General features: G+C 47.8%; 1 protein-coding gene across 2 annotated transcripts in view; it reads left to right on the forward strand.

The window, feature by feature from the left end:
* Nucleotides 1-1,836: 1,836 nt before the first annotated feature.
* The window catches only part of FHIP2B (FHF complex subunit HOOK interacting protein 2B), a 416,121-nt gene continuing 391,542 nt past the window's right edge, over nt 1,837-26,415 (forward strand). The window contains exon 1 of one of the 2 annotated variants that reach the window (XM_069617737.1): nt 1,837-2,195. In XM_069617737.1, the coding sequence (XP_069473838.1) occupies nt 2,151-2,195 (45 nt within the window). In that variant the 5' untranslated portion in view covers nt 1,837-2,150. The remainder of the gene's footprint in view (nt 2,196-26,415) is intronic. The other variant, XM_069617736.1, reaches the window with a different exon arrangement.

The following is a 26,415-nucleotide window of genomic DNA, read 5'->3' on the forward strand; positions in this document are numbered from 1 at the left end:
AACCAAGCTCTATCAAGTTAGTTATGATCTCAGTCTTAATACCAGTAAGATGGAGAGCCTTCTCATTGGGACACCTGCGCCCTGTTTCCTTCCTAGCCTCTGGCCACCCTCCTTGGGCCTTCTACCTTCACCATCCTGGGAGGCCAAAAACCTTGGGGTCATCTTCGACTCCGCTCTCTCCTTCACCCCACACATCTTGGACCTTGCCAAGAAGGTCCACTTCCAATTTCACCTCCTTGGAGGCATTTTCCCCCTTCCTCATCTTTCCCAGAAGCTTATCATCAACAGAGCTCTGGTCCTCTCTAGGCTGAACTACTGCAACAGCCTTGTCCTAGAGCCCTCCGCTCCTCTAACTCCAAATCTCTGCTTGTCAAACACATTTCCAAGCAGAGAGTGATAGGCAGCTCTCTCTCTCTCTCTCCCTCTCCTCGGCTGGTGCCTCTCGTTAGTACAGCCTCCCCGCCCCTCTCAGACTTGAGCCGGACCGCCTTAAGTTCCAGAAACTTTCCAAAATTGCTTTTCTCTACCTCGTTCCCTTTCCTGCTAAACACACCACTGCCGCCGAGACTGGTGGCCTGGTCCTTCATGTATCTCACATGTTACCAGGCATTCTACCCAGTCGAAACAAGCACCCTACCTTTCCTCAGCACTGCCCTTGTGGCGGGCTCCCTGCTTGAAGGCTGTGAAGCCCACTCATGGGATTCCTTAGCGCTAGCATTTAGCCAGCGGCCTCCGCCCTAGGCACTTCCCTCCCATCTCACACCTGCACTTGTCCTTGCCCTGCTCCCTCCCACCCCCTTCTCTGTCTCCAGCACTTCTCCTCACTGCACTTGCACATCTGAATGTCACAAGGCCTAGTAGGACCATGATTGTATATTAACTGTTTTTTCCAGTGTTATTTACTCCCCAGTTATCTCCCCTCTTAGTCTTATGGCGCCTTGACACACTATCATACCTGCCAACATTCGGAGAGCAAAAAGATGTAGGAAGTTTCAAGTTTCAAAAATAATACTTCACATTACAATTACATCGCAGGAAAATACAAAACATACATTGTTGGCACCACTGGAGCATTCTAAAATACACAACCCATCAAACAGCACAACATGGAAAGATGTTCAAATGTTTAAAATGCATGATTCTGAAATGATAAGTTAAGTTAACACTGAATTCAATTACCTAACTTGACAAAAGGTAATCACACAGAGCTGGTAGGCAACGTTTGCCACTGCTCTGTAGTAACAGCCTGGGCAATACATATTTATTCCTGCAGTGCAAGATGAATAACTAACAACATGGAGACTGATACCCTCCTCAGGTTCCTATGCAGATGCTGTGTGATGGTGGTAAGCTCTGCCACTTGCCTTTACTGGTATGTCACCGAAGGCCTGTCCCGGCCAGAGTGCAGGGCACAGTTATGTAGCTGTCAGATCACTGGATGGGTCTGCGCCCATCACTCAAAGTAATCACTTACCCGACCACCGCACAGACAGACTAATGTGTTGCATGCTTTGTCCTGGCCCGGTCTCAAGCAGCCTGTAGTAGATTCACAAATTACCTGCCCCTGGAAAAAGCAGTAGGATCTGTCACCCAAATCTGTAGGCAGTAGGACTGCTTAAAAAGCCATAGCCTACTGCCTAAGTCTGTAGGGTGGGCAAGTATGCACTATTCAGTTGTATAGGCACCTAACAAACGCTCAATAAATAAATCTAGCAAATAACCAGTAGGCTTCCTAGCATTTACATAACCACGCCCTTTAGTTTGCCTGTGCGCATGCTCAGAATTCACGGAATCCTCAGCTGTCAGTAAACTCGTACCGGTCACTGTAGGGTTTACGTGTTACACAGACAGTTCATGCGAGGCCGGTCTGGCGTTGCCTGCACACTCTCAACGGCTTTTGACAACCCTAGTCCTCTTCTTCCTGACTGGGCTGTTTATCTCTGCGTGTTTTTGCCCTCATGGAACCCTTCCTGCCCCCGTTACTAGTTCCCTAGTCCCTCACCCTGTAGGGCGGGCCAGGAAGGGCAGGGAGAGGCGGCGGTACCGGAGGAGCAGGGCGGGGCTTGCTGGGGCAGAGGGTTTCGGGGGAACAAGCTGCACTGGAGAGCGCTTCACCGGAGCGGGGGAGCCCCCGGCGGCCGTGAGCAGTCATGTTTAGCCGCCTGAGTGCCCTCCTGCAGCAGGCAGTGGAGACGGTGAGTGTCCGGGGGAAGACATCCACGCGAGTCCCAGGCTGCGGCCGACCGAGGCTGGAACTCCTGAGTTCGTGGCACTCTCCTGGGAAAGGGCAGGGAAGGCCAAGGATTGGCCCCGGACTACGTGTGTGGCCGGGGAAGGGGAGGCTCGGCAAGTGCATGTAGGGAGTGCCGCGATACTCTAGTTGCAGTTCGAGGGTTAGGTGTAACTGGAAGCCATGATTGAACGCCAAGGGTAGAGGTGTTCCTGCAACGATCCTTGCCAAAAGTAGAAAGAGTACTACCGGCCGATACTCACGCTTTACGTTTCGGGGGGGGGGGGGGGGAGGTGTTTGGACCGACTCCCTTTCATACTGCTCAAGTTGTCCCATGATGCCTGGCATGAGTAATTTATAACCGCATGGGATTCTGGGACGTGTAGTCTCGCAAGTGTAACTTCGAAAACAAAACTACCGGTATATACAATGGGGTCAGGGTGATCTATAAAAGGCTCCAAATCCACAGACTAGATATATGTAAATGTTAAAGGCAGAAAATGACCACCAGGGCTAGAGCATCTGTTTGTTTTTCCACTCGTATTGTTTCCGTGGGACACCCAGAAACCAATTTGTAGTCGGCAAACATGAGGTTCGGTTTGAGATAGTCTAAACTTCCACGAATATACTCTGCTCTATCTTAGGTGGCTCATTGCCTACTGCCTTTGCAAATAATAAGAGTAAGACCCCCTAGTACCGACGATAAGCAAGTCCCAGCCAGAAACGTGGCAGATTTGATCTGCCGTCCAAAACCAACCAACACAACCCCTCTTTTCCATCCTCTGAGCTCAAAACCTGGGTAGTCCCAGACACGCTTCAGAGACTATGCCAATGTTGTCAATCTCAACGGCCCCTTCAATTGCTGTTTCAAATCTAGATGGAAATTGCTTTTCAGCAAGGTTAGACCCATGACAATGCCACACAAGCATTGACAATGCCCACAGTTTGGGTTTTTGTGTAGGCATAGGAAAGCCATTTGCCTGGCACTACCATAGTGGTATTAACTGATCATCGATGGTAGCAACTGCAAAATAGTGCAAGTAGCTGCTCATATAATAGTAGTGCCTGTAAATGACTAGTACTATACACAAGCCAAATCTGTTGCCTTTGCCAATGCTTGTTTTTAACAGGACTTCAATGAAAGACACACAGTGCTTATAAATCGAGTGTCAGAAGGCATAACTGGTTAAGACATTTATATTTCACCATAAAGCATCATTATACAAGCGAATTTACAGCTCCAACCCAGTCTTTAACTCTAAGAAGACTGGACTGCTTTGAAACTGCCAGGCACGTCAGGCTCAAAGTTTGATGCTAAGGCTTGATGTAGATCAAAGAGATCCCAGGAGGATGTGTTTTGGGTGGCAGGAGCAGGAAGTGGGTGAGCATTGCCATGGTCAGTAAATGGGTGGGTAAATAACTAAGCAACACCTACAATCTTAGTATCCCTCTTCTTTCCTCTCCTTCCCCCAGAAGCTTACTGTTTCCAAAGCCCTGGCTCTCCGGGCTGGACTATTGCAACAGCCTCTTTCTAAATCTGCCTGCTTCTACTCTCAGCCCTCTGCAGCTCATCCAGAACATGACTGCAAGACTTTTCCTTGGCCTCAAGCCCTGGGATCGTATCTCTCCAGCCCTGAAATCTCTTCATTGGCTCCCAGGGGCTGCAAGGATTAAATCCAAGACCCTTTGCATTATCCACAGGGCTTTCTGGTGCCTGGATCCAAAATACCTTCAACTTTCCCTCCGTAAATACCTTCCTACTAGAGCTCTTCGCTCCTCCACCTCCAACTCCCTCAGAGTCCGTCGCTTCTCCAAGCAACAAGTTGGTGGTCGCTCTCTTTCCTCAGCAGGGGCCTCCCTCTGTAACAGCCTCCCTGCCACTGTTAACCATCTCCGGTTCCCGGAAGCACCTCAAGCCATTCCTCTTTGCTTCAGCCTTTGCTCTCCCTCTCCCCTGCTGATCTGTCTGCTTCGGCACAGTGCACCTGGTTTACCCTCTGATTTCGAGCCCAGGTCCATGCCCACCCAGCCACTCGCCCACACTGTCCCTGGCAACCCTTTCACTTGGGTCTGTATCTGTTACCCTACAGTCCCCTTACCTGCACTTACCAGACACCCCTTGCCTGCGCTCAAAACCTGCACTTGCCACCTGCGTGGCTGCACTACCTTTCTGTATTTTTGTATTGTTGCATCCTTTGTCTCAGCACTTTCCTTTTCTCCCCTCTCCCTTGCACGTTACCCCCTTCCCTCTCACCTGCACTTGCGCGTTCTCAGTGTCACTGGGCCTATTAAGATTGTTGTTTTGTCTTCCCTTGTTCCCCTCCCTTGCCTCGTTGCGCTCTGAAACACTTGTGTATGAGCGCAATACAAATAAAATATCATATGCCATTTCTCCCTAGCGGTAGTCCAATGTAATAGTTTCTGCTTGTAGGTGGCTCTTTAGCTCCATGTAATAGCCCAAACTAAAAAGGGTATGCATGCTCCTGGCTCCCACGCAAACTCCTTTGTAGAATCAAGGTAATAATTCTGTGGAATAGCTGATGCATGATTAAAACAAATTAAAATAAATAGGTTCTCGATGTGTCCTATAATTCTCTTGTGCACATTCCCAAGTTAATGTCACATAGGTATGCTTGTATGGTATCAGTTGGCTTGGAAATCAAACATAACTCCTGGTACCTGTTTGCTTCAAGCTAACCAAGATCTTCCAGACTACAAGTGAGAACTCGATGACTCCAAGCACACCCGATCCCTGCCATCACTATGGCCTTTTAGTGCTATGAGCTGTCAGCGTACAGTTTTGCACAGTGTGGGTTTTGGGTGGAAGGACATTTTATTGTATTTTTTTAATTCAGTTATTGAGCCTTTGTAATGCACTTTATACAACAGAATAGTGTGTTCAAAGCTGCACAAGGCTAAATGGGAAGGGAACAGGGGAAATAAAAACAATGGCAAACAGTAATATACAGCTCTGGTCCGACTAGGCCTTGTGACATTCGGCGGTGCAAGTGCATTGAAGGGATGTCTAAGGGAAGGGGATGGAACAGGGAATAGAGGAGTGGAGACGTGCTGGGGCAGGGCCTGAGAGGCAAGTGCTAAGGGGATCAGAGGAGGAGAACCTCAGGCTAAGTGATGGTTCAGGTGATTCTCAAGGTGGGATGTGGGACCACAAGAGGGGCCTGCAGGGCAGTGCAGTGGGGGGTGGGGGGTTTGGGTAGTGACTGGGGGAAGTGCCTGCAAGTCAGTCCATCACTCACAGCGGCAGTGGGGTGATTAGCAGGGAAGGGAAAGAGGTGGAGAAGAGCAGAGTTTTGAGCTGTTTCTGGAACTTGAGGTCCAGTTCAAGTCTGAGAGGGGCAGGGAGGCTGTTCCAAAGGAAGGCACGAGCCGAGAAGAGAGACCTGCCCCCCACTCGCTGCTTGGAGAAGCGTTTGGCAGTAAGAGAGTTGGTATTAGAGGAGCATAGGGCTCTAGCAGGGGAGTATTTAAGGGGGGAAAGTTGGAGATAGCGTGGTCCCAGGCCCCATAAAGTCTTGTGAATGATGCAGAGGGTCTTGAATTTGATGCTTGCAGCCAGCAGGAGCTAGTGGAGAGATTTTAGGGTGGAGATACGGTCCCTGGGCTTGAGGCCAAGGATAAGTCTCGCAGCCCTGTTCTCTTGCAGCCCTGTTCTGGATTAGCTGGAGGGGGTGAAGGGAGGAAAGTGGGAGATTGAAAAAGAAGATGTTGCAGTAGTCCAGCCTGGAGAGGAACAGAGCTCTGGAGACATTGAGCTTCTGGGGGAAGGTGAGAAAAGGAAGAATACCTCTGAGGAGGTGGAGCTGGAAGTGGGACATTGCATAACAAATGACATTGCAAATATGCATTGGAGATTGGTATACAATTCATACCATAACAGACATCACAATGTTCCGTAGCGGAGCATAACCATGCAGCAAGCGTGACGGAACATTATAACGTGCCATGGTGCAGCTTAATAAAACATGACAGAGCAAAGCAGCATATCATGTTCATGTAGTGGGTGATTGTCCAATGTACCTTATTGGGAGACCGGTGTAGGCGGGCCCACAATAAACAGCTTAACCTTTCATGTATAACTTGACCCGCCTCTTATCTTTCTCCAAACCCTGCTGTCCTGGGTTCAAGATCACCCCGGGGTACCTCAAAAGGAAGGTGGTATGGTAAGGGTGGGGAAGGTCAAGAGGTTATGGCAGGCAGGTTCCCCAAATACCCCTAAGGAGAAAACGCAAGGTTTTAGTAACTAGGGCACGAAAGCAATGGCGGACAAAGGAATGCTGGTGTATGGTTCTTTTTAGTTGGTAAAAGCTTACTTTTATAAACAGGGGCAGAACACAAGACACTATATGCTACTTGTTACTCGTAAGCAGCTGCGTTACTAAAAAAAGAAAACAAAAATATAAAAAAGAGTCCTTTACAAATATAAGTGTCTTTAAAAATACATACAAAGTGTATACAGTGTACTGTATTAAAAAAAAACTTTATGAAAACCTTACTTGCAAGACAACCTGGCCAGGGCTGTCTCATGGTCTCTGGCTGCTGCTCTCTTGATCTTCTGTCTACCTGCGCTCTGCTGTGATGACTTTCGTGGCAGATGATGGCAGCAGACTGCAGCAGGCAGCAACAGTGTGGAAGACCCCACATTCCTTGTTTGGGCTGGACTGCGTAGCAAGCAGCAGCCCAGCACTTAAATGCAGCGTATGCCCCCCTCCCCACAACTCCAGTCCAGGTGGGCCACCTGTCAATGGGGAGCTGGCCACTTGATTTAAATAGAGCCCCTGCAGGGCTAAAAACATATTGGGCGCTCCCCAGCTGTGGGGAGCGCCAGTCATCAAAGGTGTCCGGGGCCCAGCAATCAGTGACTACCTGGGGGTTGAGGGGCAGCAACACAGTGTTTACAACAAGGGGAGCGCCAACATAGGGGCAGGGTGCTGGCAACTTTTAAGGGACCCCTGCAAGGGTCCTTTACTCAATTTTAGTTTTTTCTCTGTGCTGGGGATCTGATTCATTTTTTTTTCTGTTTGGGATCCCTGTCACGGTGTGACACACCAGGGATCCTTTCATTAATCAACCCCTTTACCGATGGTTAGATTAACATGGCACAATCAACCAAGACCCAAAAAATAACTTTATACCATTGTATGACATCCACATAACTTGAAGCACAATGAGCAGAACATGCTTTTAGGAGGGTTAAAGAAGGAATGTAAATTTAAAAATTTCAATTCTAAGTCTTCCTATCTTTCAAAGTAGGGCGTCTTGGGCATTTTGGTGATGGCTTGAAGTATCATGGCATGTAGATGCCCACCTAACCAGTACCCCGAGGCCATCACTCAGTTCTCCCTATTGGCACAGTTAAAAATAAATACCCTTTGTCCCTCTTCCTTGTTCAAACCCCTACACTAAGAAGCATCTGCCTCGGGGGCAGAGGCCCCCTCTTACAAACTGCCAAACATGTTTTTGTTTTAGCTCAAGTCAGACCTTTCTCCCATCCCCCTATAGCGGTGAGGTATAAAGGGGACCAACCATACAGTTGGTCCCCTTTATACCTCATACATACTAATACGTCTTTTTCTTGTGCAGTTCTGCTCTCAAGAATTTCTATTGCCATGGTTCCACTCATGAGCCCATTGGCCTGCCTTGTGCAGGTTTTGTTCTTGCCCTAATCCTCCAGGACCACAGCTCCTTACCTTTTGACAACCCTGCTCTCACCAGACCCTGACTTGTTCAGGTTCCTCTTGTCTTTCATTATCCTGTGTCCCAATGTCTGAGATTTCGTGTGCCCCGACCCACCACAGAGGAAAGCTCATGCTGCAGCAAGGCCTGACTTGTCATCCCCATGCACAGCAGTAGCTTAGTAGTGGATAAGGAGGCAGCAGTCTCTCTGGTAAATCTTCCCACACTGAGCACCCTGCTGTAACTAATGGCAATGGAATGGAAAGGAGTAGGAAGTGAAAAACGAGAAGCCGATCTCCATCACATCTAAGAGATAGACTGCACGGCACCCCTTCTCCAGTCCCCACGAAGGTTCCCTGGGCCCTGATGGCCTCCCTTACCACATCCTCTACTATCGGTCTCACTAACTGCTGAGGAGGTTCCTGATACACTAAATGCTACCATCAATGCCAGGCTCCCTCTTCTGCTTCCACTACCCACGCCCCTTTTTCAGTTCCTGCAGATGACATGCAGCAGGAGCCCCTTAGGAGGGAGAGCTGGAGGAGCCTGAGTGAACTTGATGGACTGGTTCTTGAGGAAGATGATTGTGGAAGAGGTTACCGCTCACCTCCTGCTGAAGGATGCCTTCGTCCCACATGTGGGGGAAGTGGTACAGGTTGCCTACAGTGTCTACTTTCCTATTCACACCACGAGGCTACTACTCCTGCAGAGTGGGAGGAACATTGTTAACAGAGAGTGGAAAGTGCCTGAGAAGGCAGACATCCCCAAGGGCTGGACCACACTCTATCCCATCCAAGGCTTCAAGTCTGAGTTCCCAGACACTGAATGTTGACTCGCTCCTTCCGTGCCTCTCAGACCATATGTCTGTTACCACTGATGATGTTTCCTCAACTAGCACAGTCGACAAAAGGTTTGAGGGGACCCCTAATGAGCCCATGGATCTGGCAATAGTGCCCAGCACGTACTTGGGTTATGCAAATTGGTCCCTCCTAAAGGACATTCAACTGCTAGTCTCACTCCTGGAGGAAGCAACAGCCTGTTCAGACATGACATACTGGCGACTATCGACCTCTAAAATGAGTTAAAGGTCGCTGCCAATTGACGCTTCTGGTTTGAACATGGAATGGCTTCACAGAGAACAATCCTTCTCAAACTTCCATTCTTGGGCCAGCTGCTCTTTGGATCCAAAATGGGGCGAGTTGAGGCCCAGGACGTACACCAACCACCTGGAGAAGTGCCTAAAAAGTACCAGCTAAGGGCCTAATGCAAGCAGCTAGAGATCTCCAGGAAGGATACTTCAAGAGAAGAAGTAACCTCAGGCCCATTGTTCCTAAGGCAAAGACCACTTCATCCAATCCTTCTTCCTGACTCCTGGCCGATCTCTGGAACTTCATGCTTCACATGTGCTCAGGAGAGTAAGTAGGGGACCCATCTGGGAATCTGAGCTATGGACGGTTGGATGCAGGACATAGTAAGGGATGGATACTGCATCAAGCTCCTTTCTTGCTCGTTTCTTACCCCCTTCATCAGTTTCAGGCCTGACCGTGACTTCTTGGCCCAGAGATCCAGCCAAAATTGCTTTGCTGAGGTATTGTCATGATTCCTGCCACTCATGTCCCCAGCCCTCCAAGATGTCAGGCTGGAGCCAGGCCACGGTCACCTACATGGCCCTCAAGGGCCTCTCCATCCATCCAAAGACCCACTTGGAGTCAGACTTGGCGCTTGTGGCACCAGACTCACTCACTCCCATAGGATAACATTGGGGATTGGACTTGTAATGCATTGATGGGGACAAAATGGATGCCCCCCACATATTTTGGTTCCTCATGAAGAAATCCAAAACCTGATGAGTCCGGAGCAATTACAAGCGTGGAGTGCACAAGGAGAACATTACACGATAAAAGATCAGTTGCCCTACTTCAGGAATCGTTTATTCTTACCAAACCAAGAACTACGAGAACAAGTCATGTCCGGTTATCATGATTCCTTGATCGAGGGCCACCCCGGAATCGCTAAAACCCTAGCCAAGGTAAAACAAAATTATTGGTGGCCCACATGGCGTAAAGACATTATCCAATTCATCCTATCTTGTGGAGTGTGTGCTCAAAACAAGTCATCCAAGCAGAAACCGGCGGGGCTATTACAACCATTGGAAATCCCACCAGCACCCTGGCACACATTGTCCCTCGAATTTATTACTGACTTAACACCCAGTTAAGGGTTTAACACTATTCTTGTGGTCGTGGACCTATTTTATAAAATGGCACATTTCATTCCTCTTAAGGGGCTCTGTTAGGCAGAATCCTGTGAAGTTCCCTTGGGGAACACTGCAAAAAGATTACGACTACAGGAGTAAGCAGTAAACCCAATTGGTAGCAGTCTGTACCACCCAGATTTACCTGGTAGTTGTGGCTGAGCAGTCAGACGTCTCTCAAGAAGAGTTAGGCAGTATACAGAGGATACACAATAGGGCTAAAAACACAGGAGAGCAAGCAAACACTGACCAGTGCTTGTTATCAAAAGTATATAATTATTTATTTAACATACACTTTAGAAAATACACTAGCACTATAAATCAAAAGCAAGTTCCAACACAATCAGAAAAGTATTCACACCTGCCTTAGCAATTACTAGACAAGTCTAAGTCAAAACACCACTTTTTGTCAAAACAGAGGGGAGCGCGCAACTTAGATGGCACTCCAATAATAAGGGAGAGAAAAAGGCAGGTCATAAAATAAAACAGTTCCCAACACTTTTAAGAGACAAAATCAAGTTACTGAAGGCAGAGTATTCTGTAGAGCCAAAGTTCATAGGCCAGGCCCACTTTGAATGGAGCAAGGCGAAATGTGCCCAAGATCACACAGTTTAGCAATGCATTCAAGTCTTTGTAGAAATGTTTAAAAGAGGTTGGGGTGATTCAAAAGACAAATTTAGAAGGTCTGGGGGCCAACCCAGTTGGAAAGCCAAGGATTTAAGGGTCACCTTTGGCAATCTGAAGAAAGGGAGGCCAGGTGGAACACAGTACCTTTAAGAGTGAGGAATCTCCAGCGGTGGCAGTTGTTCCTGGCAGCGGGTGCAGTTTGTGGTTTCGATCTGGGGAAGAGAGGATCTCGTCGAGGAGGAAACTTGGAGTCGTTGCACTGCCCAGGGAAGAAACGAGCCACGGAGTTCGTCGGTTAAAAGGTGTGTTCTTGGTATTCGCGGTCACAGTGGTGAAACTTGGCTATGCGGCCGCCGGGGTGCTTGGCACAGGTGATTCGACCAAGAGACTGCCTGGAAGGCGAAATGGCGAACTGGTTGATCCCACCAGCTCAGAGGGAGAAGACTCTTCAGCAGAAGATCTCTTGTCGTCAGGAAAGTGGCGAGTTTGTTGCAGCAGGGCTCCACCGGTGGTGTCATCGTTGTAGATGGCTCAGCTTCTTCCCTCTTCAGATTTCTTAGGTCCTGTGGCGACTTCTGAAGTTCCAGTCCCAAAAGCCCTGCTTTTATGCAGAAAAACCCCCATTCAACAGCCTAGCTGTCACACAAACATGCTAAGTGGTGAGCCGGGCGGCTCACCACGGGGCCAATCAGAACAGAGTGCGACTTGAGTTGCTAAGGCAACGCAGTCCAGGGTGCCAATTCCCCCACCCACACATCCTGTGGAACCCAGACAGAGTGGCACCAGTTGGAGGGCTTCTGTGGAGAAGCCCGCCAAAAAGTGGAACAAAGGGCCCAACCTTGGTTGGAGTTACAGAGACGGACACGAACGCCATTTTAGAAAAGAGTTCTGGCAAAAAGAGCCAACCGGTGATTTAATATTAAATAAATAAACTGGCAGTATCTTTAACATTGCACCAAAAAGTCGTGCGTTTAAAATCAATGGGAAAATCCCATAGCAAATGTTCTGGTGGAATATTTTGCATGGTAACCACTGCCACCAGCCAGAAACTCGACAAGGGGGAACTGGACAGTGCCCCCTTGGAAACAGACCCAGGAGCAATCGAATTAACCCCTTCCAGTACTTCTACAATATGATGGTTTGTAATGGTTCTGTTCACAATTTTGGACTAGTAAAGTCAGTGGTGACATTACATGCCCTGGGAGGCAGTAGTCAGTCCCAGGGTATGGAGTGTATGTTTGGGGGTCACTATGACACCCCTGTGTTACTACACTGAGGGTGCTGTATAACACGTACACAAAAACAGATGAGACCCTATGGAGTAAAAAAAAAACATAGCCCATAAGCACACAAAAAGTCAAAGACATACCTCAAATCATGCCTAAGAGTGGGAGGAAAAAAGACTCAATCTTAGCAGGAGAAAAAAACAAACCCCAAAAATCCAGCAAAGCCGCTGGGGGACTCACTAGGTTTGGGAAATTAGCCTTATAAGAGAATTTTCCCTAACAGGCTCCCAAATGCTTCCACTCTGGCAAAGGTATTTCTTGAAGGCATCGTACGGCTCCATGGGTTTCCTTCAGTTTTGGTCTCAGACCGAGGTACTCAATTCGTATCTAACTTCTAGAGAAAATGCTGCTCTATGGCCCAGATCGACAGCCGGCTATCCACCAGTCACCATCCCCAAACGGATGGTCAAACTGAGAGGACACATCAGACGCTCGAGCAGTATCTGCGTTGCATGTTACACCAAGCTGAAGGGAGCTGGTTCAACCTATTAAGGATAGCTGAATATGCATATAATAATTCCCTACACACCAGCACTGGGCAGACACCCTTTTATACCCTGTATGGCAGGCACCCACGTACTTCTGAGTTGGACGTTCCTACAACCCTGGAAATGCCAGCAGTCAAAACCTTGCACACGACCATTTCTCAAACCTTTAAAAGGGCAGCTGAACACCTACTTCAAGCTAAGAATCGCCAAAAGAAGTTTGCTGATCAACACCGAGCAAAGGCCCCCACTACCAAGTGGGAGAAAAAGTCTGGCTGGCGTCTAAACACGTGTCCATTAAAGGAACCCAAACTTTCCGTCCAAGATACCTGGGTCCATTCACCGTCACCTCTGTGATAAATCCTGTGGCGGTCACACTAGCTTTGCCGTCAAACATGCAGATCATCCTGTGTTCCACGTGTCTCTCCTTAAACCTGTTCAACCTGGGACCTGAGTAGCAACGCCACTGCAGCCAATAGTAGTCACCGGGGAGCCAGAATTCGAAGTCAAGGACATCCTGGATTCAAAGTACGTCAGATCCAAATTATACTATTTAGTAGACTGTAAGGGGTATGGTCCCCAAGACAGGACATGGGAGCCTTGTGAGTACATCCATGCACCTCGCTTGCTTAGACGATTTCATCAAAAACCATCCAAACAAACCAGGACCAGACAGAAGAGCCACCTTGAGAGGGGCCTTGGGGGGGAGTGCTGTCATGAATCCTGCCCCTCATGTCCCCAGCCCTCCAAGATGTCAGGCTGGAGCCTAGCCACGGTCACCTACATGGCCCTCAAGGGCCTCTCCAACCCTCCAAAGACCCACTTGGAGTCAGACTTGGTGCTTGTGGCACCAAACTCACTCACTCCCACAGGATAACATTGGGGATTGGACTTGTAATGCATTGATGGGGACAAAATGGATGCCCCACATATTTCGGTTCCCAGAACTGCATGTGCAGTCTAGTCTTTTGGGTGTGGTTCAGCCCAGAGACACTTGGGATACCCAGAGACTATTTAAGCCACGCCCAGGCTGAGAAACATGCTTTGCGTTTTCTGCACCTGCAGCGTGACACTCACCGTTTTCGGATTAGTCTCCAGTAGGCCTGCATCTTTCTCCTGCGCTCAGCTCCTGCAAGAACAAGAACAGTTAGGAACAGCCTTATCTTGCAGTGCTTCTGCCCATCATTCATCGCTCCTTCTGTTCTGCGGGCATCTTCGGTGGTGTCATTCCCATCCCGGCACACCGCTGTCATGCGACGCCTTCCTTGGACACTATAGTCCAGATTGCGGCTGTCGGGCCGCCATTGCGGCGTCCCATCACGTTTCCAGACGTAGCTGTAGCGGTCTAGTTGTTTTGCGCGCTGCGAGCCGGGAGGCTTATCAGCCACGCCCTCCCTGTTCGCAGTGCGTTGCAACCCGTTTGGTCAGCCATCCCGGCTGTTTCTTTTTCCGGTTGCTGTACGCTTACTTACTTTCCTTTTGTTCTTTCCTCCTTTCCCCTCGCTGCTGCCTTTTGGGTCGCTCCTCCTCTGCTCTTTATTCTGGCTCCTGTGCATTCTCTTCCTCGGCCTCTCACAGCACTTAACTGCTCTGCGCCCCTCGCGGTTGCTTACATTCTGCCTCTCTCTCCTGACTGCCTTCTCTCAGGGTTTGTTGGTCTGCTGCTTCCTCATATTTGCATTCCTGTTACTTGCCTTTTCCTCTCGTGCCGGACGTTCCAATTTCCTTCCGGTGCATTCGGAGCCCCCGTTCCACTCGGCATCTTCACTGCGGACCACTGCGGCTGCTATTTTGCCATTGGGGTTTTTTGTGCCGATAGGCTTTTTCCCCAGACTGTCCCTCTCGGGAGAGGGGCCACAGGTAGTGCTTATCATAGCGGTACACTGTGGCTTCCTTCCGCGAGAAAGACGTATGCCCAGAAAAAAAAGAAAGATGGAAAAAGGAAAAGGATTACTGCGCTAGAAGACCTCAGATATCGTCAATTCAAGACCAATCTTCAGGTGAGGAGGAGGAAAAGGAGGGAAAGTCGGAGTTGGGGGAAGTTCATTCTTCAAAGGCTTTCATTTTGCAACGCCCAATACTCAGGATGGCGACACCTGAACAATTGCAAGAGATGTTGGCCGCTGTTCAAAACCTCTCAGTTGAGGTTCGGAACTTATCCATGGAAGTGCAGACATTAAGGACTGAAAATAACGTGTTAAAACAACTGGTTCCAGTCGTGAGCCCAAACCGGTAGACTTGCCTCCGATGGCACTATCATCAGGAAAATATGACGGAACGCCAAAAACGTTAAAAGAATTCCTGGAGGCTTGTAGTATCCATTTCGCCTTCTGACCAAATACCTTTCCCACCGGTCATACCCGGGTGGGATTTATGATCTCTAATCTCTCCGGGAATGCCTGGCCTGGCCCACTCCACTAGTGTTGGGAACTGATCCGATACTTCAGGATTACGAGGCCTTTGTAGCCCGACTGAAACAAGAGTTTGAGAGGCCTGAAATTACTTTTTCTGCAGGTGAAGACCTGTTAGATATACGTCAAGGCCAGACGGATGTACTCACATACATTAGCACTTTCAAACGCTTAGCCACAGAAGCTGGTTGGCAAAAACAAAAACAATATGTCATATTCAGACGAGGTTTACGGGAAGAACTCAAAGATGAGTTAGCCAGATCCCCTCGACCTGCATCATTTCCAGAATTGATGGCTTCAGCTTTACAGATAGAGCATCGTCTCCACGAGCGCAGAACAGAAAGGCGACGGAATCGAAATCCGACCTTCCCCATCAGTTCTCCTCCTTCATCAGACTCAGCGGCAAGACGAACAGAAGAGCCTATGCAGATCGGGGCCACCCGTCCATCCTTGACCCCTGAAGAAAGAAAGAGAAGAAGAGACAGACTTGCGGTTATGCACATACTGTGGTTCTGACCAACACCAACTAAGAACTGTTCAGAAATTCCATCCCGACGAGCGGGAAATGAGAACCCTCGGTCCTAGGAGGGACGGGAATCCGAGGGGAAATAATTAGTCCCTATGTGTCATTATCAGTGGGTCCAACAAACACATTGGAAGATTCGAGACTAATGGTACTAAAGGTTCAATTGAGTATAGATCATCGCAAGATCTAAGCACTGGCCCTATTGGATTGTGGGGCCGCGGGCAACATTGTTGATACCATCTGGGCGGATACAGTAGGCTTACGCCGCATGGACCGCAAGGAAGATCAGAAGGTGGAAGGGGTGGATGGTAGTCCCCTCAGCTCGGGCCCCATCACACAGACTACGGAGATTCTTAAAATGTCCATACAACAACATTCTGAATCCATATAGTTCGATATAATCCGTGCGGGCCACTTTCCAATCATTTTGGGTATTACCTGGTTACGCAAACACAAAACACAGATTAATTGGTCCACCAACAGTATTAACTTTGACTCAGGGTTTTGTCGACAGGCTTGTTTAAAGAATCTACTGTATATGGAAGCTAAGGCCCAGATTGTCACTCAAGCCAGTACTGTTGGGGTCCATTCTCTAACCATGGACCTCTCATTTTTTGTTAACATTTTTGCAGAAAAGAACCCTGCGGAACTTCCACCTCTTCATAGGCCGGAAGATTGCGCTATTGATCTTCTTCCCAATGCCCTGGTCCCTTTTGGCCCTATGTTTTCTTTATCACAAACCGAAAAGAAGGCTCTCCGGACTTATTTGGATGACAACCTACAGAACGGACTCATCCGGCCGTTCAAGTCCCCAGCGGGAGCACCCTTGTTCTTTATACCGAAGAAATACTCTCTTGACCTTCGACCATGCATCGATTATCACAGTTTAAACAAGGTTATGGTCCGGGATCGATATCCTATGCCGCTAATATATGACATTTTGGAGGCGGTTCAAGGAGCTACTATCTTCACCAAATTAGATCTGTGCAGTGCCTACCATCTTTTGCGCATCCAGTCGGGAGACGAATGGAAGACAGCATTCCGTACTCCATTTGGGCTATTTGAATACCATGTAAAGCCTTTTGGAATAGTCAGCGCACCAGCGGTGTTTCAGAGATTTATGGACCGGGTATTTTGAGATCTTATGTTTGTTTCAGTTATTGTCTATCTGGACGATATACTGGTGTATTCCAAGGATTTCGAGCAGCATTAGAAACACCTCACTGAAGTCTTAATTTGCCTCAAGAAACACAAGCTTTTGGTAAAGAAGGAGAAATGCCAGTTTGGTGTTAGCACAGTACCCTATTTGGGCTATGTTCTCTCTTCACAAGGGGTCCAGATGGATCGAAGAAAGGTGGATGCCATTCTTAGTTGGCACTCTCCCAGATCGGTCAAATAGGTACAGAAATTTCTGGGAGTAGCAAATTTCTATAGGCGTTTCATACCCTCTTTTTCTGAGGTGGTGTTACCCATTACTCGGCTGTTGAAAAAGTCCTCTTTACCATTTCGTTGGGAAGACCAAGCAGAAAAGAATTTCAAACACTTAAAGGAACTGTTTTGTCAAGCTCCCATTTTGTCTCACCCAGATCAAACAAAACCATTTATACTGGAAACCGATGCCTCTGCGGCTGCAGTGGGTGCAGTCTTACTTCAAGAACATGACGGAAACTAACATCCCATCGCCTATCTCTCGCGTACTCTTATGCCAAGTCAGCAGAATTATTCGGTCATTGAGAGGGAACTCTAAGCCATGAAATTAGCGTGTGAGGAATGGAGGCACTTGTTGCAAGGAAGTAGCTGTCCATTCACCATTCGTACAGACCATAAGAATTTGCAAGTTCTTCAGACTATGGACTGTGTCAACTCTCGTCAAGCCTGATGGGCACATTTCTTTGCCCAGTACGACTTTCGTATTACTTATATACCTGGAAGTCAGAATCTTCTTGCTGACGCCCTTTCACGGAAAGGTGGATTGGCAGCTTCCCATTTGCCAACTACAGAAAGACTCTTTCCCAGAAATCGGGTTTTTCTCCATGTTACCAACTTTCTTCAACAAGTCAAAGAGGCCACTATTCCGTCTACAGCCAAGAAGTGAAAGGAAACTTTAACTGACAAAGAGGGGCTTTTCTTTCACAATCATCGGATATTTATACCTAGGGCCCCCCTCCAACGACAGGTCATTCAGTGGTGCCATGACCACAAAACTGCCGGGCATCGAGGACTAACAGACACACTGGACCTAGTCCAGAGATATTTCTATTAGGCCGGAATGCGGTCCGGGGTCAACCAATATGTCCAATCCTGCAAGATCTGCAACAGCAGTAAGAATCGCACAACAAAACCCTTGGGGTTACTCGAACAGAGTGCCGTACCCTTACGTCATGGAGTCACATCTCCACGGATTTCATTGTGGATCTGCCGGTTTCTTGTGCTTGTACCTGCATCATGGTAACAGTAGACTATATGTCCAAGATGGCTCATTTCACTCCGCTTCCCTGATTGCCCGCCGCATCCGAAATGGCAGAAGTTTTTCTCAAGGATGTTTTTCCGTCTTCATGGTCTCCAAGATAAGATTACATCGGATAGAGGCAGCCAATATGTCTCCAAATTCTGGACAGCCTTACTCCATCGATTGGGCATCGAAAGGGCACTGTCATCTGGTTTCCATCCTCAGACAAATGGGCAAACCGAGCGATTGAATGGCACTCTTGAACAATACTTACGCTGTTATGTCAACCAGGAACAAGACAACTGGGTATCTCTCCTTCCTACGGCGGAATTTGCTTACAACAATACTCGTCATTCTGCTTCTGGCCTCACCCCGTTCTTCTGTACCTATGGGTTTCATCCTCGCACAATTTTCCCCACTCTATCAGCTGAATCGAACTTACCGGCTGTGGAAGGTGTTTTATCCAAAATACAAGAGGCTCACATGACTGCCTGGCGCAGTCTTTCAGAAAGTCAAAAGGCAAATAAAGCTCAAGCGGACCGTCACCGTTTGGCGGTGCCAGAGTGGAAGGCGGGCACCTGGGTATGGTTGTCCACCAAATATTTACCCCGGTGGACCCGTACTTTTAAACTCTCACCCCATTTCATTGGTCCATAACCGATTGTAGTAAGAGTCAACCCGGTGACTTTCCGCCTGAAGTTGCCTCCTTGCCTACACAGGGTCCACCCGGTTTTTCATTCCTCTTTTGAGGGAGGCTCCCCCGGGTTCCTCTGCCCGATCGTTTCCCCTACGTCCACCATCTCGGGCCGAGGCGGAATTTGACGTGTCCCAAATTTGTGATTCTCGTTACAGGCATGGTCGCCTGGAATATTTGATACACTGGAAGGGATACTCCAGGGCGGAGGATTCATGGGAGCCCTCCTCATTTGTTCATGCTCCGGTATTGCGGAAGTTTCATAGAGCTCACCCCGGGAAGCCGGGGGGGTGCGGCATCGGCAGGGGGCATACTGTCATGCGATGCCTTCCTTGGACACTATGGTCCAGATTGCGGCCGTCGGGCCGCCATTGCGGCGTCCCATCACGTTTCCGGACGTAGCTGTAGCGGTCTAGTTGTTTCGCGCACTGCGAGCCGGGAGGCTTATCAGCCACGCCCTCCCTCTGCGCAGTGCGTTGCAACCCGCTTGGTTAGCCATCCCGGCTGTGTCTTTTTCCGGTTGCTGTATGCTTGCTTACTTTCCTTTTTGTTCTTTCCTCCTTTCCCCTCGCTGCTGACTTTTGGGTCGCTCCTCCTCTGCTCTTTATTCTGGCTCCCGTGCTTTCCCTTCCTCTGTCTCTCTCCTGACTGCCTTCTCTCAGGGTTTGTTGGTCTGCTGCTTCCTCATATTTGCATTCCTGCTACTTACCTTTTCCTCTCGTACCGGACGTTCCAATTTCTTCCGGTGCATTCGGAGCCCACGTTCCACTCTGCATCTTCACTGCGGGCCGCTGCGGCTGCTGTTTTGCCATTGGGGTTTTTTGTGCCGATAAGGTTTTTCCCCAGACTGTCCCTCTCGGGAGAGGGGCCACAGGTAGTGCTTATCATAGCGGTACACTGTGGCTTCCTTCCGCGAGAAAGACGTTTGCCCTAAAAAAAAGAAAGACGGAAAAAGGAAAAGGATTACTGCGCTAGAAGACCTCAGATATCGTCAATTCAAGACCAGTCTTCAGGTGAGGAGGAGGAAAAGGAGGGAAAGTCGGAGTTGGGGGAAGTTCATTCGTCAACGGCTGACAACCGTTTCCTAAGGAAAAGGGAAAAGAACAGAAAAAAGGCATTAGTAAGCATTCAGCAAATCTTTGCTTATTTTTAAAGACTGTACGAGCTTCAAACGCTTACCTGAATCCCAGCCGCTCTGGGGGAACTCTGTCTCCGGAACTTCTCATCCACCTGCAAGAGGGAAAAGACACTCCAGGTTAGCGTGGAAACATCTAGAGGCGCCGCATACCGCACTTACTCACCGCATTTCTTCTTCATAACCGGCATCCACGCTGAAAACGTCACAGCACCTAAAAGACACAGAAAAAGAACTCAGCTCAATACAAATATGAAAGGGTTGCATCGCGCATTGCGCTCTCACTCACCTTCAGCGCTACTCATCTCAGCAGCACGTCGCCATCCCCGGACGCCGGGCATCATCGAAGGAAGGAAAGGAACGAAGTTAGAGAACTGTTCAAAAGACTCATTATACTTACCTGTCGGACTCTTGCCAGTGAAGTAACTAGGCAGTAATGAGTCTGCATCAATCAATGCGCGCCTGCGCTGAAAGCAGGGCGGAGAGCACACTTTCCAAGAAAACAAGGTGAGCTGTGGATCAAAGGGAAGGGTTGGACCCCGGGGAAGAAGGGGTTCAAGCACACGGAGACAATAGGGAGTTAAACTCTACCAATCCTGTGTTTCAGGCCCCGTTTCCAATCGAGTAGACTACAGGGAAGGGTTCGAGGTCGTAAGAGGTCAGAACAGGCTGAGTGACGTCCCTGTGGATACCAGGTGAGCGTTACAGATATTGGAACCAGCATATGTTTTCCAAGGAAGCCACAACTCCCGAGAGGTCAGGGGATCATCGCCTCCTCTGTTTAATTCCTGGTGATGAAACGATCAGTGGCCTGATTGCCTGTAACCTCAATAGGATGAATGGTCAGGACCCATCCCTTCAAGACGGATACTCTCCAAACCATCAAGATGATGACATCTCTAGGTGAATTCCTTACATCCATGAACTTAGAGGATGCCTCCTTGAACCGACTGATCCACCCTACACACTGGCGGTTCCTGTGGTTTGCAGTAGAAGGGTTTGTGATGGTGGTGTGAGTGGGAGGTCCATTTGACGTCCGATCACCACCTCGTGGGGTGTGAGGTGGTGGTCCGACCCTGGTCTATTCCTCAACTCAAAACAAGGCCAAAGGGAGGCAGTACAGGCAACTTTTTTTGGTTGGTTGTTGTATTTTTGCTATCTCTTCTTTTAGGAGGCCATTGAGGCGTTCGCAGATGCCATTTGCTTGCAGGTGATATGCACATGAAAATGTATGTTTTATTCCCAAGAGGGCAGTTACGTGCTGGAACAGTTCATTGGCAAAGTGTGGGCCCATTTCCCATCTGTGCGTATCCACCTCCCATCTGTGCTGTGTATGGTGGGGGTGGTGGCATTTGCTGTGTCGTCATTTGTGCTTGCTACAGTGATGCTATTTGGTGTTGTGTAGTGTCTGGTACTGGAGTGACCTGGGTGGGGCCTGTTATCAGCGCACCTTCCATGGCATATTTGGACAGTTTCTTTTGGACCAATTTCGTCTCTTCTGTCTTTCTGTCTTCCTCTTTTTGTTTCATTTTTTCTTGCCATAGCCTACAATGGTGTACTATTGTCAGCTGTATCTCTGGCCATGCCTTTGCTTCCATTCCTACTAATTTCTTTAATTGTCTCTGCACTGGTTCTGGGAGAACTTGAATCAATATGTGGTAAAATATTGCTAGTGTTTTGTCCCACGGTTCCCACCTTTCCAGGCGCCACTTCTCCTGAATTTCCTGGATGTAATCAACAGGATCTTCATTCTCACGCATTTTGCATGATGTTATTGCTCCTATGTCTGAAGTGTCTGGGTATTGCACCCTCAGCGCCTGCCACAGTGTGTGTCTGCAATTGGCAAATGGCGCTCCATTATGTGATGTGTCACTTATAGTTACCCCTGGGAATCCCGCCCTCTTCCAAATGTCATCTGCTGCGTCACCCAGTATTGAAATTAACAACCCCTTTACATCACCTACCGCTAGTTTTTGCCCTGCAGTTTGTTTTTCCATTTCATATATCCATTTCCTGGCCCCTCCATTCAACGATGGAAGCCTGCATTTGATGTTTTCTTTGTCTGCATGTTTCCACGGGACATATTGTGGCCTTGCCCCCCCTCTCTCTAGGAATGGCATTAGAGTGTACTCCTTCACTTGCCCTGGTGTTCGTCTGTGCAGGGATGTGTGCGTGTAGTCGCTCTCCTCTTCCATGTCAGAAAGTTCTTCAATAAAGTCAGTAATTTGTTGTATTACTCTATCACCTCCTATGCTTTTGCTCCTCCTCTGTTTACCCACCTGACCCTTCCTATGTGCATCAGCTGATTCTTCCATTTTGCGTCCTGGGAGGTCTCTGAGTCTATTAACATACGGCGTATGTTGTGTTGGCGGTGTCAGTGGCTGTGGTGTTCTTTGTTTTATATGTCTTTTACTTTCCCTCCCTTGTTTTCTTCTTCCCGTGTCTCACATTCCCATGATGACCCACAGTCTGTGCGTGTTATGTATAATTTGCTTAGCCATTCCCCACTTCCGTCACTTCGTCCCCCGCAAGATCCTTCCTCCTCCTCACTGCAAAATCCATCTGAGAATGTCAACCCTGTACCTGGGTGTTTTCCCCCCCACTGTAACTGTCCTTAAGTTTATGTCTGTGTACTCACCTGTCTTCTCCGCTGCCCTGTGGGCCGGTGTTGTCGCTACCTTCTTATTGCTACACACGTATGTCTTGGCCCCATGTTCCTTGCTCGTCTCTCCTAGCGCTGTATCGCTTTGCTGGCTCGCCTCACTACTTACCTCCGCTCTTGCTCTACAAAGTTCATTCATTATTGCGTCACTTACCTGTTCTAGTACCCTTTCCTCTTTCTCCTTGTTGTTCCATAATCCGCCCTCCTTTGACGAATTGGTAGTCTTAGACCACACTTACAGAGGAATGAAAGATACGCTAAAATGAACTTCATTGTTGTGCATTAGAGAACAAGTTGCTCGTTAGATAAAACGTAGCAAAAACCAAAAGCATGCTGGTTACTGGCAAAAAGGTCAATAAGTTGGCATTGGCTACCACATTGGGTAGAATTGAGTACGTGGACAGCTATATGTATTTGGGGCTAGAGCTGTCAAATGATGGCAGCTATTGCTGCATAAAGGACACTAAAATAAGGAAAGCCAGACAATTGGCAACTCTCTTGTGTAAATTTGCAAAGAAAACTGCAGGCTACACAATGGAGAGCATACTAACGCTTTACAGACAATGCTTCTGCCCTGTGGTAAGCATTGGTAATGAGGGAAGTGAATTGGTTAAACCATTTGGAGGGACTGTTCTGGAAGAGAGTTTTTGGCTTACCTCCATCAGCCTCAATGGAGTATTTATGCTTGGAGCTGGGGATTGTATCCCTAAGCACCCAGCTGCTCAAGAAGTGGGCGGGGGGATCTTTATATTGAATCGAAAACAGCCCTGAGTGCCCGATGTTGACGGAATTGAGGATCTCCGATGAATCAGAGAGAGTGGGCGAGGGGGAACATTTCAAAATTTAAAATTTTGAATTTTTTAACAGTATAAATTGGGAGCTTTGGCCGAAGTTTTGGACCAATCTTGAAGTCATAAAAGACTCAATGCACAGGAAAGCAAATGTGTTGGACTGGAGTAATAACCATCAACACTTGTCCAAGTTACATAACTATACGGCAGTGGCACAAGTATCCCAGCGTTATTTAAAAACAGAATGGTACCCATTGCTGAGCCTGAACCCAGCAGTCGCATATTTCATGTGAAGATTGAGAACAAATCCATTGCCTTTGCTTACACTCCAAGGGACAAGGTTGGGTATTCTTCTGGAAAAGAGATTTTGTCGATTGTGTATTACCAGGCCATCCAGAGTCAGCAAAACATGTCCTAACTCAGCATAGGTTGTTGGGTACTGTATATATCAGTATACGTTATAATTATGACACTATTAAGACAGTGGCCTTCTGGATCTATTGCCTAAATTGTGAATTACAGAGACTTCATATTGCACTATACTGGGTATCAAATTGAGTGGAACAAAGGCTAACCATGTTCTAATAATGAAGAGTAAGCGTATAAAACTGGGGTGATGTAGGTATGGATAGGTTAAATGTAGGGAGATGTGTGGTAATTTGGAGATCATTTTAAAGATGGTTAAATACCGTTGTAAATACCTTAGGGTGTGTCTGGACATGTTTGGATATAATTTTTAATGAAGGTATGAAGATGATGAAATATGACTTCTTTTTAATGAGAGATTAGGTGTAGAATGATTTTATGTAACCGTTGAATAGTATTATGGAATTGTCTACAGAATAGGGATATTACAGTTTTTAGATACCCTTCTTTTATGAATGTTTGTGCTTTTATAAATGTATGTCCTATGAGTTATAAATATGACTTGTTAATTATTAACAGATGTATAGTGTTTTGCTAAAGTTCTTTTAGAACTGAATACAAATAAATAAACAATGGAAGTTTGGCTATTTCTTGACAGAAGAAAAGTGATTTTGGGGACAAGAAGCAAACCTGTACAACTGAGTTGCTGAAGAGGCACAAAGGGCGATTGTCACCAATATTATGTAGACACTAGATGTATGTGGTGTGTTTATGTGTTGATGTAGCCTTACCGTCCAGCTGATAGGTCTGTCCCGATAGTTCTACTCATCCTTCATGTCGGCCCTGCTCAGGCCTCTTCGCCCTTGGGCACCAGGGCTGTGCTGACCTTCCACCTGCTCCACTGCTTCCAGAGTAGCTCCTTTGGCTCTGCTCCTGTTTGCTGATGGCTCCCTGGCCATGTTCATCTTTCTTGCCGCTGGGTCTGTCTGGATTTTCATGCTGTTCCACTGCTGACATCCATCTGGATATGTATGTGTTCTTCCTTCTGCGCCACTGCTGACGAGGACAAACATGGCTGTGCGCACCTTTTCAGCACAGCGGCACCGCGGTCGGAGATGTGTGTGTTCGCTGAGATGGTCTGCTACAGAGCAGTGTGCTGCTTGCTTGCAAGGCTACTTATCTGCTCTAGCTCTCTATGGCCTCTTCCTGCTCAATCCATGTATTATACCATCATATTCTCCCTCTCTCTTTCTCTATCTCATTATTTCACGAAGCCACTTTCTTAAAGTGACGTTATGGATGCAGCGCATAACAACCACAACGTGGCCACCGCTATGCACTGCTCATGACTTCTCACAGTTTGGTGATTGCTATGGAGATCAGTTTTTAGTGACATTTCTTTTGTGTTGGTCCTCGCATGAAATTGGTGCCATCCAAAATGACCATTGACCATGGACATAGGCCAGTGGGCCCCCTCCTAGTGGACTGTGTACCAAGACATGGCCTCTGCCCATTGCTCCCACAACTGAACCCGAGAGCGGAGGGACCACTGGCCATGGCATAGCCAGTGGCAACTCTGGCCCCCCTGAGTCACCACTGGCCATGGCAAGGGTGCTGCCACAGACAGCGTGTTCGCCTTGGAAGCAAGGCGACACGAAGCAACACCGGTTCGATCCCGGGTCCGCCCTAAGAAACATCTGGGTATTTAAGCGCGTTATAAATATGCAACTAAGACAGCAAAAAAATCATTCTGTAACAGCGCCTCGATGCCCCCAGGCTGTGTGAGCACTTTAAAAATGCAAATAAATAAAATAAACAGACCCCCAGAGTGGCTAGTGGTCATGGCCTGCAACTATATTCACTGTGATATGATAGGTTATTTATGTGATGGCCCCCTGCGACGATGACCAGTGCCCCCTGCCCAAGGGGCATGTTTCGAGCCCTCGCAAGCCACAAAATATAACCACTGAGCACCTTTGGACATCATGATGGTCAGTCAAGAACAGCACGTTATGTTTTTTTAAAAATATAAATAAATAGGTTTAGGCAGAAAAAGAACAGGTATGTGTTTTCAGGTTAAGTGAGTCTGCTGGCACAGTGGAAGGGTAGGATGTCTTGAAATACCCCACCAATTGGTGTGCAATTGTATTTTTCGTATTTATTTATCGATATAGCTCTGAACTAAATGTAATGGTACAATACAATGAAGACCACATATGACAAATTAAATCACTGGGTAGGGAAGGACTGCAGAAAGGATGTTAAACACGCTCAAAAGAGAAATAATGAAGAGGGAGAGAATTCCAGTGTTTAGGAGTGAATAGGGTGAACAAGCGAAAGTGAGGCTCAGTGCAGGGTGATTTTGGTACAGCAAGCAGAAACTGTCATTCTGAACATAAGAGACTGGGAAGGATAATAAAAAGAGCCAAGCGAGGAAAGATAAGGAATGACAAGATCATGTGCACCTTTAAAAACATTAATAAAGAAATGAAAGAGAAGTTGAGACTAAAGGAGAGCCACGATAAAGACTGAAGTGAGGCAGAGACAGAGGAACGGGGAGAGAGATGAAAGTGGGTACAGATTAAGAGATGAAAGTGGGTACAGATTGAGAAATGGAAAACAGTTTGAAGAGGAGCAAGCTTAGAAGCGGGAAGGCTAATGATTAAAGCAGAAAACAACAGGAGAAAATTAACCAAGAAATACATGTTTTTTGGTTGCATTGAAGGAGAGGAAGGGTGTATTTGACAAATGTTAAGTGAAAACAACAGGTACAGGAAACATTAGAGATATGGGAGAAGGATAGAC

The sequence above is a fragment of the Ambystoma mexicanum genome, chromosome 10 (assembly GCF_040938575.1).
Source record: "Ambystoma mexicanum isolate Mex_15411 chromosome 10, UKY_AmexF1_1, whole genome shotgun sequence".
In the NCBI taxonomy this organism is placed as follows: Eukaryota; Metazoa; Chordata; class Amphibia; order Caudata; family Ambystomatidae; genus Ambystoma; species Ambystoma mexicanum.